The following is an 18305-nucleotide window of genomic DNA, read 5'->3' on the forward strand; positions in this document are numbered from 1 at the left end:
GCACCCTTCCCAGCCCCCTAGTACCCCTCTGTGCCCTGGGCATCCAGAGGCCTCTAGGGAGGGCCTCCTAGCAGAGCCTTCGGCTTGCTCCACAAATTCCTGCCTCCGCAGCACTGCCTGCACCCCTGAGGACACCTCTCTTTACACTGTCCAAATTTCTCTGTGTCCAGACCGCTTGTTCCCCCTTCGCAACTCCTGACCCCTCCCAGTAGATGACCTCATGACATCACAGAAAACTGGCACTACTTGCTGAAGTCTGTGCCATTCTGTACTCCTGGCCTCCTGTTACACTGTCCTTTCTGTGGCCATACTCTGCCCTCTGGGCCGGGAATTCCATCTTCTGCCCTCTCCGGTTCCTTGCTGCACTGTCAGGCTTCTTTTTTGAAATTCTTTTGTAGAGTTAGCCTCTTTCTTTGCCTCCTTCCTTCAGTTAACCTTGTTGTACTCTCCCGTTTTGAGGTTTACTTTCTTTTATTGACTATTTTAGGTTATCAGTATAGCACACGCTCATCTTAACGAGTGATACCTGCACAGGTTTATAAAGACAGTGTCTGAATCCTGTCTGTCTTGAGGCAGCCAGTGCCAACAGTTGTTTAGATTATGTCATGCTCTTGTTCACACTCAAACACGCTTGTAGGTTTTTCAGATGTGGGCTCATCACCAGCAGGTGCTTAGTTTAGCTCCGTTCTGTAACCAAAAAAGGTGCATTTGTTGTCCCGCGATGCAGGTCTGGGGCTCATTATTGTGACCAGTGCACGTGTGTTGATGTATTAATCTTTGCTAGTGGTGGTGAGCGAGCCCTGTCTCATCACTGCTGCAGTGAGCTTTTCACAGTGCAGACCTGCGCCTGGCACACCCAGACGTGGTACTCACGCTGCTGCTGTGTGCATTACCCCGCCAGCCTTGCCCGACTCCCCTTCTCTGCTGCCACCTTTTCCCATTGGCAGTTACCATCAGGCCACACAGCATGGTCCCTACTGTACCCCCAGGACCAGCTGCCTGGCACATATAGGCACGCAAGAAGACTTTGTTGGGTGAACAATTGAATGAAATCCCCAGCTGAGATGAAATTTACCTCAGTAAAATTGTCTAGTGCAAACTCCCTTGTGCCTCTGATACTTGATCAGTGGGTCCATTTGGCCCATCACAGGTGCCAGCTCTCTTCCTTGTGCCCACGTGGATAATTACTGGCCTCTCTGGCTGATTATCCTTGGCAGAATGCCGTATGTGGAGCTGTAGTGCTCCATGGTTTCCGAAAGATTCACTCCGTGAAAATGTTGCAGCTGTAATGGGAAATGTGAACTGTGGCTTTCAGAGTGGCCTCACTTTCTTTGGGGTTTTAAAATGCTGTTTACCTGTAGTCCTGCCATGAATGCTATTGAAATAAGTTTGCATTGCCTCAGTTGCTTGTTTTTTCTCTTAATTGTTTTGGACTTGGCAGAATCAAGACCTTAGTGAAGTGTTGACTCTTCTGTAAGTGATCTGTTTTGTGTGGTTCATATTGAGTAAAAAAAGAAATTCAGGCTATCAGAAATATTTTCTGTCTCTTTTAAAGAGTGAACGAGAGAACATTTAAGGAAGCCCCCCCCCGCCCCCGTTTATGCCATGCACTTTTTGTTTTACAGTCTAAGTGCTATTATATAGACATTTTGCAGAAAAACAAATATTAGCAGCATTTATCAGTGCAACAGGTCATTCTGCCTTTCTTTGAAAGCGGGTCATAGAGATTTTCTGCTGAAGCGATTTAAAAGTTCCGCCAGGTGCTACAGGATCAATGATGATTGAATTAGAGCTCCGTTTTAAGATTGTGCAGGATTAGAGGAACCTTTGCAGGGGAGCAAGCCAGGGTGGCCCAGTTAGCGCAGTGGGATGGTGGTGCTTAACTGATGGCTAGGCCTCCCTACACCCTAAGTGCCTCTCTGGGTCAGTGGAGTGCTTTCAGGGCTAGCACCTGCAGAAACTGGCAGGTGTTTAGTTCAGTGCTCCATTCTGGAGTCAGCAATGTTGAGCCCCCACAGCCGTGGTCTGGAGCCCACATTTCATGAATGATGCATTGTGCTTCTGGGACTTGATAGAGCTCTCTGCTAGAGATAATGAGTTAGGGGTGATTTTTGTTTTCAGTGAGTGGCCCGGAGATGGGCAGTAGAATACTGAAAGAAGGAGAAGCTGGTCCCATTAGGGAGGAAGCACTGCCGAAGGCACTTGCTTTGAAGAGCCGTTCTCTTTTTTTCACTTTTAGTTTGTATTTGGCACTTTGTCCATTTTGCCTCAGACTCAGAGAATCTTATGTTTTAAGCTTTTTCCATTAAAATATGTAGAACTGTTGTGCTTACTCTTGGAGCTATATCCTAAGGAAATAAGTCAAAGAAATCATATATGTACAGATTAATTAATTGAAGCATTATTTATAATAATGAGAAAATTTTGAGAGTCTTAAGTATTTAGCAGTAGGTGATGAAATGGCTTGATTATTTGATATCCGTATGAAGCAATGTTACACACTATTAAAAATATTTATAAAGACCATGTGAAAACATGAAAAATGTTGATTATTAGAAAAAATACATAAAATATATATGCTTTATAGTTGTGTGAAATAAGTATATATATCAAAGGGAAAAAATGGTTAAAGATGGCTGTGTACTATTTTATAATATGGAACCTGACAGCATGATTCTATCATTTGTATAGAAGAGCAGAAGTCCAAGAACAGCTAAGAGACCCCTGAGGAAATAGGCAAGAAGATTTTTCCTACCAGATGTCAAACTTATTATGTAAAGTGATAGTAATGAAGATAGTACGCTTGAACAAAGGAATAGACAATAGACCAGTGGAATAGAACAGAGAGTCCAGAACCAGATCTACATGTATGGAAATCAGATACACAAAGGATTTGCACTGTAGACTTGGAGGAAGGATGGACTAGGCTATAGTGGGTGTTGGATTGGAAATTATATTGGAGCCCTCTCCTATACTGTACGTGTTCACAAAGCAATTCCTGTGAAGTAAGGATTTAATGTGAAAGGGAATACTGTAAAAATTTTAGAATCAATACACTGTGACCTGAGGAAAGATTTCTTAAGACCCAAAAAAGTACTAATCTCAAAAAGGAAAAATGGGTAAATTTGGTTACATTAAAATGAGCACATTCTCTTCATTAAAAAACACTGTAAAGTGAGGGAAAATAACAGCCATAACCTGGGAGATTTTGCCCTGCATGCAGCCAACAAAAGATTAATATCCAGAATAAAGAGCTCTTAATCATTAAGAAAAAGACAAACCAGTAAAAATGGGCAAAAGATAAAGGAATTTCAGAGAAGAGGAAATAAAAATGGTTTATAAAAATATGAAAAAATGCTGAACTCATTAGTAATGAGGAAATTGTAAATTAAAACCACAGTAAAATACCATTTCATAGACATCAGATTTAAATTTTTTAAAAGGTGGGCAATACCAAGTATTAACGAGGATGTAGAGACTCAGGTTTTAGTGGAGCTTCCAGACTAAGACAGACTAGGAAGAAGTACTTGGCGACCTACTTCTGAAAAAATTAGCCAGTGAAAACCTTATGAATAGCAGTGGAACACTGTCTGATATAGTGCCGGAAGAGGAGCCCCGCGGGTTGGAAGACACTCAACAGATGACTGCGGAAGAGCTGCTTCCACAAAGTAGAGTCGACCTTAATGACGTGATGGAGTCAAGCTTTCGGGACCTTCATTTGCTGATGGGGCACAACTCAAAATGAGAAAAGCTGCAAACATGTATTAATAATTGGAACCTGGAATGTAGGAAGTATGAGTCTAGGAAAATTGGAAGTCGTCAGAAATGAAGTGGAATGAATAAACATTGATATCCTAGGCATTAGTGAGCTGGAATGGATTGGTATTGGTCATTTTGAATCAGACAATCATATGGTCTACTATGCTGGAAATAACGAATTGCCTTCCTTGTCAAAAAAAACATTTCAAGATCTACCCTGAAGTATAACACTGTCAGCGATAGGATAATAGTCATATGCATACAAGGAAGACCAGTTAATACGACTATTATCAAATTTACGCACCAACCACTAATGCCAAAGATGAGGAGATTAAAGCTTTTTACCAACTTCTGCAGTCTGAAATTGATCAAACATGCAATCAGGATGCATTGATAATTACTGGTTATTGGAATGCGAAAGTTGGGAACAAAGAAGAAGGATTGATAGTTGGAAAATATGGCCTCGGTGATAGAAACAGTGCTGGAGATCGCATGATAGAATTTTGCAAGACCAGTGACTTCTTCATTGCAAATAACCTTTTCACCAACATACACAGCAGCTGTACATGTGGACCTCGCCAGATGGAATACACAGGAATCAAATCAACTGCATCTGTGGAAAGAGACAATGGAAAAAAGCTCAATATCATCAGTCAGAACAAGGCCAGGGGCCGACTGTGGAACAGACCATCAATTGCTCATGTGCAAGTTAAAGTTGAAGCTGAAGAAAGTCCGAGCGAGTTCATGAGAGCCAAAGTATGACCTTGAGTATATCCCACCTGAGTTTAGAGACCGTTTCAGAGGATAGATTTGACTCGTTGAACATGAGCAAAGATCATATGAGTTGTGGAGTGACATTCAGGATGCTGTACCTGAAGAAAGCAGAAACGTCATTAAAAAGACAGAAAAAAAAAGACCAAAGTGGATGTTAGAAGAGACTCTGAAACTTGAACGTTGTGTAACTAAAGTGAACAGAAGAAATGATGAAGTAAAACAGCTGAAAAGAAGATTTCAAAGGGCAGCTTGAAAAGATAAAGTAATGAAATGTGCAAAAACTTGGAGTTAGAAAACCAAACGGGAAGGACACACTCCTCATTTGTCAAGCTGAAAGATCTGAATAAAAAATTTAAGCCTTGAGTTGCAATATTGAAGGATTCTATGAGGACAATATTGAATAACACAGGAAGCATCAAAAGAAAATGGGAGGAATACACAGAGTCACTATACCAAAAAGAATCGGTCGACGTTCAACCATTTCAGCAGGTAGTGAATGATCAGGAACGGATGGTAGTAAAGGAAGAAGTCCAAGATGCACTGAAGGCATTGGGAAAAACAAGGGTTTAGGAATTGATGGAAAAACCAATTGAGATGTTTCAACAAATGGATGCAGCACTGGAAGTACTCGCTTCTATGTCAGGAAATTTGGAAGACAGCTTCCTGGTTAACTGACTGGGAGAGATCCATATTTGTGCCCATTCCAAAGGAAGGAGATCCAACAGAATGTGGAAATTATCAAACAGTATCATTAATTCACACAAGTAAAATTTTGCTGACGCTCATTCCAAAGTGGTGGCAGCAGTGCATCAACAGGGACTGCCAGAAGTTCGAAGTGGATTCAGAAGAGGACGTGGAACCAGGGATGTCGTTGCTGATGGCAGATGGATCTTGGCTGAAAGCAGAGAATACCTGTGTTTTATTGACTATGCAAAGGCATTTGACTGTGTGGATCATAACAAATTATGGGTAACACTACAAAGAATGTGAATTCCAGGACACTTAATTGTGCTCATGAAGAACCTGTACATAGACCAAGAGGCAGTTGTTCGAACAGAACAAAGGGATACTGCGTGGTTTAAAATCAGGAAAGGTGTGTATCAGGTTGTGTCCTTTCACCGTACTTATTCAGTCTGTATGCTGAGCAAATAATCTGAGGAAGTTGGACTATGTGAAGAAGAATATGGCATTAGGATTGGAGGAAGACTCATTAACAACCTGCATTATGCAGATGACACAACCTTGCTTGCTGGAAGTGGAGAGAACTTCAAGCACTTACTAATGAAGATTAAAGACCACAGCCTACGGTATGGGTTACACCTCAACATAAACAAAAATCCTCGCAACTGGACCAATAAGCAACATCATGATAAACAGAGAAAAGATTGAAGTCATCAAGGATTTCATTTTACTTGCATCCACAATCAAAGCCCATGGAGGCAGCAGTCAAGGAATCTAACAACTTATTGCATTGGGCAAATCTGCTACAAAAGAACTCTTTGAAGCGTTAAAAAGTGAAGATGTCACTTTGATGTGCCTGACCCAAGCCATGGTGTTTTCATTTACCTCATATGCATGCAAAAGTTGGGCAATGAATACGGAAACCAAAGAATTGATGCCTTTGAATTATGGTGTTGGCAAAGAGTACTGAATACAATACCACAGATGACCAGAGGAACAAACAAATCTGTCTGGGAGGAAGTACACCCAGAATGCTCTTTAGAAGCAAGGATGGCAAGACTTCATCTCACATACTTTGAACATGTTATCAGGAGGGACCAATCCCTGGAGAAGGGACATCGTCCTTTGTAAAGTAGAACCCCCCCCCCAAAAAAAAACCCATTGCCATCAAGTCAATTCCGACCCATAACAACCCTATAGGACAGAGTAGAAAAGTGCTTCGAAGGGTTTCCAAGCAGCAGCTGGTGGATTCAAACTGCTGACCTTTTGGTTGGAAGCTGAATGCTTAACCACCACGTGCCACCATGGCTCCTGATAAAGTAGAGGGTCAGTGAAAAAGAAGATGACCCTCAACGAGATAAATTGACACAGTGGCTGCAATAACAATCTCAAGCATAGCAAAGACTGTAAGGATGGTGCAGGTCGAGGCAGTGTTTCGTTCTGTTGTACGTAGGGTCACTGTGAGTCGGGACTGATTTGATAGCACCTGACAACAACAGTGCCATTTATTGAGCACTTCATCATGGGGGGGAGCCCTCATAACCCCCATTTCACAGATAAGGCGAACAGGAGCTCAGGGCACCAGTTCACGGCACAGCTAGGATTTTAGCTCCGACCGTATATACCTGTGGTACACCCACAGGTGTTTAAACAGTACGCATTTACTGTTGTGGTGCACACACAGGTTGTTCACTAACAGTGGTCCCTTCATAAATGTCATGTCCGTTCAGTCAGAGCCAGAACACACAAGATGCCACCAGAGTGTTAGCACACGGAAAGTAGATACCAAACAAGAATACAAATAAATGTGCCCTCTTAAATAATGGTTTCATAGTGAGAAATTGGTGTTCACTCTTACATTGCCAGGTTCTCTCTCTTTCTCTCTGAGACTTGGCTTAGCTAGCTCTGCCCCCCTATCCCTGTAGCTACCTGGTCCAGTTCTCTGGCTGACCTGAGCTCTCAAAGCAGAAACTGCTCTGACGCCAACCCCTACTGTGGGGAGGGGGCACCCAGGCTGGGCCCAAGCTTCTGCTGGCCTCGGGCTGCTGTGCTGCACTACTGTGCCACTAGTCTCTCTGGGCGTCTTGCTCTCAGTGAGGTTTCTGCCGGTGTCTTGCCGGCTCTGGTCTCCATTGCTTCTGGTGCTGTCGCAGCCCTAAGCGCTTTGCAGCTCTGCCCACTCAGACTGCTCTGCTGCCACTCCCAGCCCTGTACTTTCCAACCCCGGAAGCTCCAGTGAGGCCTTGGTCTTCCCAGGCTTTTGTTGGCTTCACCACAGGCCTCCTGAGGCTTAGTCAGCATTGTGCCCCCAGATGGTCTCTCTTAGTAGGTAGGCCCCCACTCGTTGGCCTCAGGTGTGGTCCTGCTCTCAGAACTGGAACCAAAAGGCCCAACTGTCTACTGCAGAGGGCTCTATACCTCCGTGACTTTGGGTCCTGTGCTCTTACTCCCGTTACTTTATGCTGAGGAAACGAAGGTGCGTTTAGCATAAAGACAACATAAGAGAAGATGGGGTAGTTTCAGGCATTTGAGAACTAAATTGTAGAAGGGGGATAGAACTTGTTTTCTGTCGAATGCTAGAAGCAGTGGTGAAAATCCCAGACAGACATTCTGCCGAGTGTGAGGTGGACTGTTTTAATGATTAGGTCTCTACAGCATCCATTTACTTACTGCTGTCCCACAGTGCCCATGACCTAGCAGGCCTCGCTGAGCACTGGCGGAATGAGGCTGAGGGAATGCAGGATGTGTGTGCACCCTGTTTCCTGGGACCACCCTAGCAGCAGCTGCAGGTGTTTCTGTTAGGGCCGCCACAGAAGATGTTGTTCCGCTGGTGATGAAGCGGGAGCACACACCTAAGGTCTTATCCAACAAACACTGAGTTCCACATACCTTGGGCTGGTTAGAATTCTGGATTTCTTAACCCAGTAGTAAATGGATTCTCATGTTATCTGTAGGAAGTCTTTTGATTCTGTTCTCAAATCTTATAAAGTTAGACTGAATATTTTGAGGACAGGATTCACATCTCTCTCACTAGTGTTTAGCAGAGTGCTTGGTAAAGGGTATGTGCCAGACCTGCACTGTTGAATGGATTGTTGTGAAAGGACAACAGTATTGAGGAAGGAGCAAAATTGGGACAATATGGCATCATAGAGAATTTTTTTAAATGAATCAAGCAGATAGGGCACTCTATCGTTTGTGGTTTTTATGAGCCCTCATGGCACAGTGGTTAAGTGCTCAGCTGCTAACCAAAAGGTCAGTGGTTCAAACCCATCAGGCGCTCCATGGGAAAAAGATGTGGTAGTCTGCTTCTGTAAAGATGACAGCCTTGGAAACCCTATGGGGCAGTTCTCCTCTGCCCTACAGGGTCGCTATGAGTCGGAATTAACTTGATGGCGGCGGGTTTATCAGAGCACTAGTGTAGAATTGTTTTTTTCTCTATAAAGTCAGTTACTATGTATGTGACCAAGGTGTACTTTATGTACCTGGCAAATTAAGTTACGGTTGTGTATTAGTAGAAAGCTTCCAATACCTCTTAGCTTTGTGACAGGCATTGTGCTTAAGTACTTTCCTAATTAGCTCACATAATACTCACAACAAACCTGTGATGTGTGAGTATAGATTAACTTTGGGGCTTTTTGGGGCGGCAAGAGATGGAATGGGCTGTAATTGGATTTTTGAGCTAACTGGGCAATTCTCCCTGCAGACCAGAGTGAGCTCTGAGCAGGAGCACTTCCTCATTGTACCTTTTGGACTGCTTTACAGCGAAGTGACTGCTTCCAGCTTGGTAAGAATGGACCACTCTTCTCGGGCATCACATAGGTGTGGGTCATATTAGATAATTAAGCATCTTCAAATTTAGCTAACATGTAAAACCCAAGAAAGATGAAGGACTCCATATTTTTTGTGATTAATTCAGTTAGAAAAACCTTTGAAAGAAATTGTAAATATTTCAACTGGTTTAAATATTCTCTGGTTAGAGTGCAAATCAAAACCACAATGAAATACCATTTCACTCCCACTAGGGTGGCTAAGTTAAAAAACAATTACAGATGTTGGTACAGTTGTGGGGAAATTGGAACCCTTATCCATTTCTGGTGGGAATGCAAAATGGTACAGTCATTGTGGAAATCAGTGTGGCAGTTCCTCAGAAAACTAAAAATAGAACTGCCATTTGACCCAGCAATTCCACTCCTAGGTGTACACCCAGAAGACCGGAAAGCAGAGACTCAGATAGAGACTTGTACACCAGTGTTCATTGCAGTACTATTCACAAGTAGCCGAAAGGTGGAAACAACCTAAATGCCCATGAACAGATGAATGGGTGAACAAAACGTGGCACATACATAGACTGGAATACTCCTCAGCCCGTAGGCGAAATGGAGTCTTGATATATGCCACAATATGATGAAGCTGGAAGATACGTTGAGTCAAATAAGTCACTCACAGAAGGACAAATACTATATGATCTCATTTATATAAAAAGGCAAGAAAAGGCAAATATATAGAGAACAAAGTTTATTAGTGGTTACCAGGAGTGGGAGGGACGGGGAACTGGGGGTTAACAGTGATGGAAAATTGCATTGATTAAGGGTAGGGTTGAACAGCCAATTGTTTTAATTGCTGTCAGTAAGTTCTATACCTGTAAAAAGTTGAACTGGGAAAAGTTGTGTGATAGATACGTTTACAACGACGACAACCCTACCGAGGCTGCTCACGTACAACCAGGTAGTCCTGGGGTTTGGTTCTTGGGTTTGGAGGTTTAGGGCCACGGTCTCACGGGACATCCCAGGTAATTGGCCTAATAACGCATTTAGTGCTTCTCTTCTACCTCCTAGATCGATGCATAGTGCCTGGGGTTTTAGGAGGTTGCAAGCGGCCACCCAAGGCACAACCATTGGTCTCTATTTGCCTGGAGCAACAGAGGAAGTAGGAGAGTCAGGAATAGGACGAGGATAGGGAATGTGTGGCTAATTGCCTCCATGAACAACTGCCTCCTTTGCCATGAGACCAGAAGAACTAGCTGGTGCCCAGCTACCATTACTGAACATTTTGATCAAAGATTCTATAAAAGAATCCTAATCAAAAGGGGGAAAATGCAGAACAGAATTTCAAATTCTCATGGACTCTAGACTTCCTAGTGTCATGAAGATTGGATGAACTCCTAAAACTATTGCCCTGAAAAAGTCTTTAAACCTTAAACCAAAAACATTCCCTGTAGTCTTCTTAAAATCAAACAGTAGTTCAGTCTAACGGTAAAAAAGCTCTGCCTTGAGCATTAGGCTTTTTTAAGAGCTATCTATATGGTATCCAAGTGACGACAGCAACTTGAAAGAATGGATAGGAACCTTGGGGAGCAATGAGATTATGTTAATTAGGGAGGAACAACTCAGAAAAGAAGGGTGAGAATGGTTGCACAACTCAAAGAATGTAATCAGTGTCACTGAATTGTACATGTAGAAATGATTGAATTGGTGTATATTTTGCTGTGTGTATTCTCAACAACAACATAATAAAATTAAAAAAAATATTTTCTATTTGGGGCAATTTGAAATCCTCTTAACCTTTAAAAATTTTCCTAATTTAAGGTTAAAATCAATCTACAAGGAGATGTAGTAGATCGAGGAAGCACTAATCTGGGAGTCAATCAAGCTGGCTTCACCTTACATTCTGCGATTTATGCTGCCCGACCGGATGTGAGATGCGTGGTCCATATTCACACGCCAGCAGGGGCAGCGGTGAGTCGACCACTGGACAAGGCGCCAGGCCTCTCGGCACGAAAATGCACATTCTGATTGTTGGCACAAAATCAAGCGAAAGCAGAACACTTAAAGCTTTGCCTTTTATTGCTAGTTTTATACTTTAATGTGTTTGGGGCTCGTTTGTGCACCAGGTGCCGTTGTGGGTTTAGCGATGCGCGCCAGGTGCCGTTGTGGGTTTAGCGATGCGCGCCAGGTGCCGTTGTGGGTTTAGCAATGCACGCCAGGTGCCGTTGTCGGTTTAGTGATGCACGCCAGGTGCTGGTGTCGGTTTAGTGATGCACGCCAGGTGCCGTGTTGGTGTTTGGATGCCTGCGCATTTGATCGTTGGGGTGAGTCTTAGCTCCGACTGGTTTATTTCACTTTGACCGTAGGCTTCAGAGTGCCAGAGTTTTATTAGATGTGTCATTCTCTGAGTGGTGTAACTTTTTTCTAAAAGAACGCACGCTATCCCAGCCACTAGAAGTCCACGCGTGTTGAAGAATCATTAGAGATACCTTTGAGAATACAGTTGTAAACAGCCACCGTGCCGTATGTTTTAAAAATTGTCATCCAAATAATTTTGCATGGTAAGGGAATTTCTTATAGGAAGGCTGAAGCTATGAAAGGAATTAAATGTGATACTGTCTTTTTAGATAAGCTTTTCCCTATGGAATTGTTGGCACCGATAGATATCATCCACATCTTGGGATCCTGTTAGACTAGGGTCCGATGCTGCTCTTCGTAGAAGACATTCCAAGCTAGCCTAGTCTAAGGCCAGATAGGGGGATTATAGGACACTTAAGGGTTATATCAAATTCAAACACTTAGCTATTTTTACTTTGAGATTCAGTTTGAGTTAAATAAATATAGAGAAATTACATGATATTAGTTTTCTGGTGTTTCAGTCTTACCTACACCCTAAGATGAATAGCACACCTGGACTTTGGCAGCCTATCTTTTGAAATATCATGAGTGTCTGCTTGTCTTATCATAAAGTCTGACTTATATAGAATTTGTAACTAATGTGAAAAAGTCTTAAACAATGAGATTTTCTTTTGAGACTGTCTAAGGCTTGTTGATAGCTTTGTCTTTAGGCTAATTAGTGAGCCACAGAATTCACGTTTATCCTAAGTTCACGGTTTCATTTATTTCCAAGAAGAGAATAAAATGAACATCTTCCCTCCTCTGTTTCTGTGAGGAGAGCGCTCACTGTTTTGCCTGCATTAACAGTGACCACCTGGTCTCTAGGTGTCTGCGATGAAGTGCGGCCTCTTGCCAATCTCCCCGGAGGCACTGTCCCTTGGAGAAGTGGCTTATCATGACTATCACGGGATTCTCGTTGATGAGGAGGAAAAGGTTTTGATTCAGAAAAATTTGGGACCTAAGAGTAAGGTCAGTAGGCACCTAATCTGGTCTTGAAATTATAGAGGGAGAAGAAAAAGTCAAGCGTCAGCCTGTTCACCTAGCTCATGGAGAATCCATGCTGTCCCTTCAGGTCCTCATTCTCCGAAACCATGGGCTGGTCTCAGTTGGAGAGACTGTTGAGGAGGCGTTCTACTACATTCACAACCTTGTGGTGGCCTGTGAGATCCAGGTAAGCGCTGGCCATTCCCTCGGTCTGCAGTTCACTCAGGTGTCTCTGGCCTTCACGACGACTTTTGTATTTGCTTTGCAGCCATGAGTCTTGCAGGAGTCTGTTTGCCCAAGATGAGCTCATGGATTTGGAAATTGACCAGGACAAATGCCATTTCACTGATTTAAGTTGGCAAAAGATCACTGGGCTTTGGTTTCTAATTTTTCTTTTTCCGGTACATAAACCACTGCTGTGTGTGGCATCCCTGGTATGTGCCAGGCTCTGCAGTAGGTGCACCCCTTTTGATAAAACAGGTGCGAAGAGGAAGAGCCTTGCCCAGCTTACAGCTGGTGTGGGCCAGGGAGCCAGGCCCGTGGCCCGCCCACGTGTGTGCTCTTCCCACTGCCCCCCCACTCGGGTCTGGGGTCTGGGGGCCGGAAGTCTCCAGGCTCTGCTTCGTGCATTCTTAGGAGTGCTTTGATTTTCCCAGTTGGCCTCCAAGTGTGAGTGCCCAACAGTGTATTCATGCTAAAGACAGACCTTTGAAAATGCCCAGCGACTAGTCCGTCACTGCCTAGCCTGCGTCTCATAGTCTCTGCTCCAGTGATTGGATCTCTGTTGAAACCTGCTCTATCTCATAGCCCTGGCTCTCGGGGGCTCCGTGAGGAACTCAAGCCTTTGTGTTTCTTGTTTTGGAAAAGGTTCGTACGCTGGCCAGCGCAGGAGGCCCAGACAACCTAGTCCTGCTGGATCCCGGGAAGTACAAAGCCAAGTCCCGGTCCCCGGAGTCTCCGGCAGGGGAGGGGAGCACCGGATTGCCTCCCAGGTGGCAGATTGGGGAGCAGGAATTCGAAGCCCTCATGCGGATGCTTGATAACCTGGTAAGAATGTCGCCCTCACTCAGTGATAAAGCTTTTTCTGAAAGCACAGACATGGCTGTTTTTATAGGGAGTAAAAAACATTCAGTGTCTAAGTGCCAGGGAAGGACACTGCTTTCACCCTTCAGTCCTGAAGAGGCACCAGGCTTGTTAACTTTTAAGCCAGATTGCGGAGAAATGGAGAAGGGAGGGTTTCTTGTTTTGTTTCCTAAAGATAGCCTTCTCTTTGGGCTTAGTGAGCACAGGGAACACGGCTCTGCAGCCTGCTCTGGAGAACTAACCACTAAGACAGCTGAGAAACTTCTAGCAAACCAGCTCATGACCATCATCCCCGACCAGGCTATGGAGGGGAGAATTTTGAAATCAGTTGGTGCAGTGTTTTTTTTTTTTTTTTTTTGGCAGCACGGTGGGCGGGGGTGGGTTTCAACAGTAAGCCCTGGTTAATTGGGCCCGGGTGTTGTGGTGCACAGGTATTATCTGTGTGTCTACTGCACAGGAGACACCGGGGTTGTTGGTGCAGGGACACAAAGCCATCGCCTAGTCAGGGAGACGAACAGGTGAGTCCACAGTAAGCCACCTGCCAGAAAAAAACCAAACCAAACCTGTTGCCATCAAGTCAATTCTGACTCATAGTGACTCTGTAGGGCTGAGTAGCACTGCCCCATAGGGTGTCCAAGGCTGTAATCTTTATAGGAGCAGACTGCCACCTCTTTGTCCTGTGGAGTGGCTGGTGGGTTCAAACCACTGACCTTTCAGCTAGCGACCAAGCATTAAACCACCCTGCCGCAGCGCTTCTCAGGCAGTAAGCCTAGCAGGTGTGAATGTGTGGCGGCAGGTGCGATGGGAGCGGCAGGAGCCAATGTGGGTGTGGGTGCCAGGCTCAGCCACCAAAGCCAGGGCCAGGACTGCTGAGAGACTGCAGAGGGAGGAGAGAGAGGTAACTGAGGATGGAAGCAGCAGATCAGGGACAGCAGGGAAAGGAGAGATAGCTAACCGAGAGGATGAAAAAGTGGCTAGAGTTAGGTGGCCTACCACAACAGTGTAACGTCAGGGATGTCCATGGGTTTGAGAGTGGGGCTGCAGTGGCCAGGGACTGCAGAGGGAGTGCCAGGTGCTCAGAGTGGCCCAGTGCGCTGAGGCGTGACGAGATGCCCTGGACAGACTGCCCCAGGTTTTCTTCCTGTTAGCTATTTTGACATTTCACTGCTCTTCTCTCTAAAACTCAATGAGGAATGGAAGAGGAGACGCCAGTTGGGGGCGCCACCCTGCCGTGGCGTGTGCATGTCAACAGGTTTGGGAGGTGGGCAGAGAGAAGCTAGATGAGCCAGTAACTCAGGTTTGATAGTGACGGGAAGTCAGTAAGGGAGACGTTCAAGACAAACGTCCCTCATGCGCACAGATTGTGGTTTTTAATATTAGGAGGTCTTGGGTTTATGAGAGGCCAGACCGCCAATCCCTGAGCGTAGCCATCTTTTGACTCAGTGTTGGAATCAGCCGCACAGGCTGCTTGTTGCACAGTGGGTGGGACAGAAAGCAGAGCTGAAGACTCCCACACTGTAAGAGAGACTTCAACACGTGCAGTTAGGAGAAACACTACATTGTTTTTCAAAATCAAGATACAATTCCAATTTCTCAAGGCGGAACGGATTCATATTTTTAACTACAAGCCATGTAAGAGGTGTAAGGTCAGAGTATTGCCTTTAATTTTGATTTGACAGCATTGAAGGGGGAAGAATCGAGAAAAAACACACACCCTCTCAGGATAAAATGGTGTTTGTGCAGTCCTGGGGGTTTATCCTGAAGTCGTGGCGATTAATCGAAGCCCTGCCTCCTAACCAACAGGAGACTTGAGTGAATAAGAACGGTATTTTTCTGAAGACAGTCTTTGTAGCGAAGTCATGATTTTTTATTATTCCTCGGTAAAGCATACTTGTAAGTGGGAGTGTGGCTAGTGCAGACATTGCCTGTCTCTGCGGGTAGTTTATGTAAGAAAAAAAGCTCCATTCAGGGTTGTCGTCACCTTTTTTGATGCATTAGAAGAGTGTCTGGTAGTGAAGGTAACCTCCAAGAGGCCGGCCCTCACAGAGGCGCAGAGCCCACCGTGGGGAGTGCCAGCTCGGGGGAGTGCCAGCAGTGAGCGTTGTGGACGTTGTAGGATAGGCCAGCAGGTGGATGCAGACCCCAGCTCATTGGTAGGGCAAGCCCAGTGTAATCCTTTCAAGTCTTAGCTCCCTCGAGTTGTCGTTTGTTGTAAAGGTGCCGGGAGTGTCATGGCGCACATATGAGTCAGTCAGACAATTTGGCAGATGTCTTTTGGATGATCAGTGTGTTGGCCTTCTGTGTTGCTTAACAAATCAGTACAAACTCAATGGCTTAAAACAACACCCATTCATTGTTTCCGTGGGTCAGGAGTCCAGGCACAGCTTAGCCAGGGTCTCACAAGTTACAGTCAGGGTGTGGGTCAGGGCTGGCCTCTCATCGGGCAAGGATCTGCTTCCATGCCCCCCTGGGGTTCCAGCAGAATTCGTTTTCTTCGGGCTGTGGAATTCATGGCCATTGGCCTCTTGAAAGCCAGCAGTGGAGGAGAGGCCTTTGTAGGTTGGGCCTGCGTTTGTCTCTGGTACCCTGTCTCCTTTGCTGAGGTCCACTGGTTAGGAGCGAGCCCCAGATACCGCTCACACTCAGAGGGAGGGTGTTACACAAAGCGTGACCCTCGAGTCTGTCTGCCACACCCAGACACCCACAGGTGCTCAGCAGTGGGCAGACCTGAGTAAGACAAGGTGCCTGCCCCAGAGGAGGTTGTCTGTGGGGAAAAGGTGGGTTAGGTGCTGTTACCAAGGCGAGAGTCCTGCGGGGCACGTGCTTCAGAGCATGGTTAACGGTCACGAGGCAGAATTCAAGGTTGCACTTGAACGTTGTTCTGTTCAAGCGTCGAATGATTTTGCTGGGAACTAATTGTCATGAGGTGCGCTTGCTTGGTCATACCTAAAGATTATCACAGTGTTTAAGACTGTGATTAAAAAGAAAAAATATAAATACCTGTTAGGTTGGTTAGTGTAACCTGTACTGTATCCAGCAGCAAGTAGCCCTGTTTGTTTTCTTCAATTTTAACTTTTCATTGAAGTAATCAGGTATCAACAGGGAAGTGCATATATTGTAAGTATTCAGTTTGTCGAGTTTTAAAAACTGAACGCACTGTGACCAGCACCCAGATCAGCAGACAGAACCTTACAGAACCTCAGGAGCCCTCCCCACCCGGCTCTGTCACCACACCCCTGTCTTCCAGCCTCAAAGCTTGATTTTGCCTTTTTTTGTGTTTTTTATAAATGGAATCGTACGGTGTGTGTTCTTTTGCATTTGGGTTTTCGCTCGGCATCATATCTATGTCATCCACACAGCCTTCAGCAGTCACTGATTTTCATTCTGTGTCATACTGCACTGTAGGGGTACAGCACAGCTTACACGTTCTGCTGTCGGCGACGCTGGAGTTGGTTCTCCACTGGGGCTGTTACGAGTAGGGCTGTGGTGAGCACTCTGCTGCCTGTCTTTTGGTGAACATGTGTGCATTTCTGCTGGGTCTCCACTTCAGGAACTGTGGAGGTGTTCCCTCGGTCTCCACAGCAAAGTCCAGTTGGGGATCGGGAATACTGACTGTCTTTCATTCTCTTTGGCCCATAGGGTTACAGAACTGGCTACCCTTATCGATACCCTGCTCTGAGAGAGAAATCTAAAAAGTACAGCGATGTGGAGGTTCCTGCCAGTGTCACGGGTTACTCCTTTGCTAGTGACGGTGATTCGGGCACTGGCTCGCCCCTCAGACACAGTTTTCAGAAGCAGCAGCGAGAGAAGACAAGATGGCTGAACTCTGGCCGGGGCGATGAAGCTCCCGAGGAAGGGCAGAATGGAAGCAGTCCCAAGTCGAAGACTAAGGTGTGGACGAGCATTACACACGATCACGTGAAACCCTTGCTGCAGTCTCTCTCGTCCGGTGTCTGCGTGCCAAGCTGTATTACCAACTGCTTGGTCTGTGCCTCCTTACTGTTCATAGTTAGATGACGTAGAGAAGTGGGGCAGCCGGGACTTCGGAGGCTTTGGGAGCCCACCCCCTAACACAGAGCACTCACCTCCCTTTAGTCTGAACCAAGTCCACCTCAGCCAGTCGCCAAAACCTGAGTAATACTTTCTGCTTGAAACTGCTTAAGATATGATGGACCTCACTAGTCATCCCAGCATAACCTGACTCCATACGGTGCAAAAAGACAAAATAACGTACCTGCATTAACCTCAGAGTAAAAATAGGCCCTCATTTAATTCACGTTGTATTTCAGGGCCCTTAACACTTCCTGCATGAAAAGGTAGTGCTATCGTCACAAGCCTAATGCTTGCGTGTTGTTGACTCCAGTGATCCCACCCGGTCCCTGGAGTCCTTCTTCAAAGCTTCTGTGTGTTCTTAAGCAGTTTCCCCGGTGACTCACCGGTATGCTGTTCGCTGCCCTGTCCTCTCTCGTGAGCTTCGTCCCCTCCTTCTCTCCCAAAGCCTCCGAACGTCACAGCCAGCTGCCCTCTGCATGGACTGTGCATGTGAGTAGACGGCCATGAGTGGGGGGCTTTCGGCCCCCACTGGGTGCGGCATGACCCAAGTGCAGCGCAGGCCATCAGCAGGCACCAGCGACAGGTGCCGCAAGGAGCTTGGTGCCAGTCCCAACGCTGCTCAGTTCCCATCGGCCCAAGAGGTGCTCCTGTGTACAGTGCTCAGGCGCTGTCTGAGCCGATTCCTCCTGAGTGGTCTTCACAGACCAAAACCTAGGCTTTGACAGGTCTCCCGGCTCCTGCGTTACAGCGTAGGGGAGGCCTGTCCCCATAAGCCCGGGGCTCAGCCTGTGTGAGGGGCCGAGGCTGGAG

The 18305-nt window shown here is 45.7% G+C and overlaps 1 protein-coding gene across 13 annotated transcripts in view; it reads left to right on the plus strand.

The window, feature by feature from the left end:
* ADD1 (adducin 1) overlaps positions 1-18305 on the plus strand; it is a 103740-nt gene that overhangs the window by 70015 nt on the left and 15420 nt on the right. For 9 of the 13 annotated variants that reach the window (XM_049886624.1, XM_049886619.1, XM_049886628.1 and 6 more), the window contains exons 5-10: positions 8918-8998; positions 10800-10949; positions 12201-12344; positions 12448-12546; positions 13227-13406; positions 17082-17426. In XM_049886624.1, coding sequence (XP_049742581.1) covers positions 8918-8998; positions 10800-10949; positions 12201-12344; positions 12448-12546; positions 13227-13406; positions 17082-17426 — 999 coding nt within the window. The remainder of the gene's footprint in view (positions 1-8917; positions 8999-10799; positions 10950-12200; positions 12345-12447; positions 12547-13226; positions 13407-17081; positions 17427-18305) is intronic. The other 4 variants (XM_049886626.1, XM_049886627.1, XM_049886631.1 and 1 more) reach the window with 1 other exon arrangement.

Source organism: Elephas maximus, chromosome 5 (genome assembly GCF_024166365.1).
Source record: "Elephas maximus indicus isolate mEleMax1 chromosome 5, mEleMax1 primary haplotype, whole genome shotgun sequence".
In the NCBI taxonomy this organism is placed as follows: Eukaryota; Metazoa; Chordata; class Mammalia; order Proboscidea; family Elephantidae; genus Elephas; species Elephas maximus.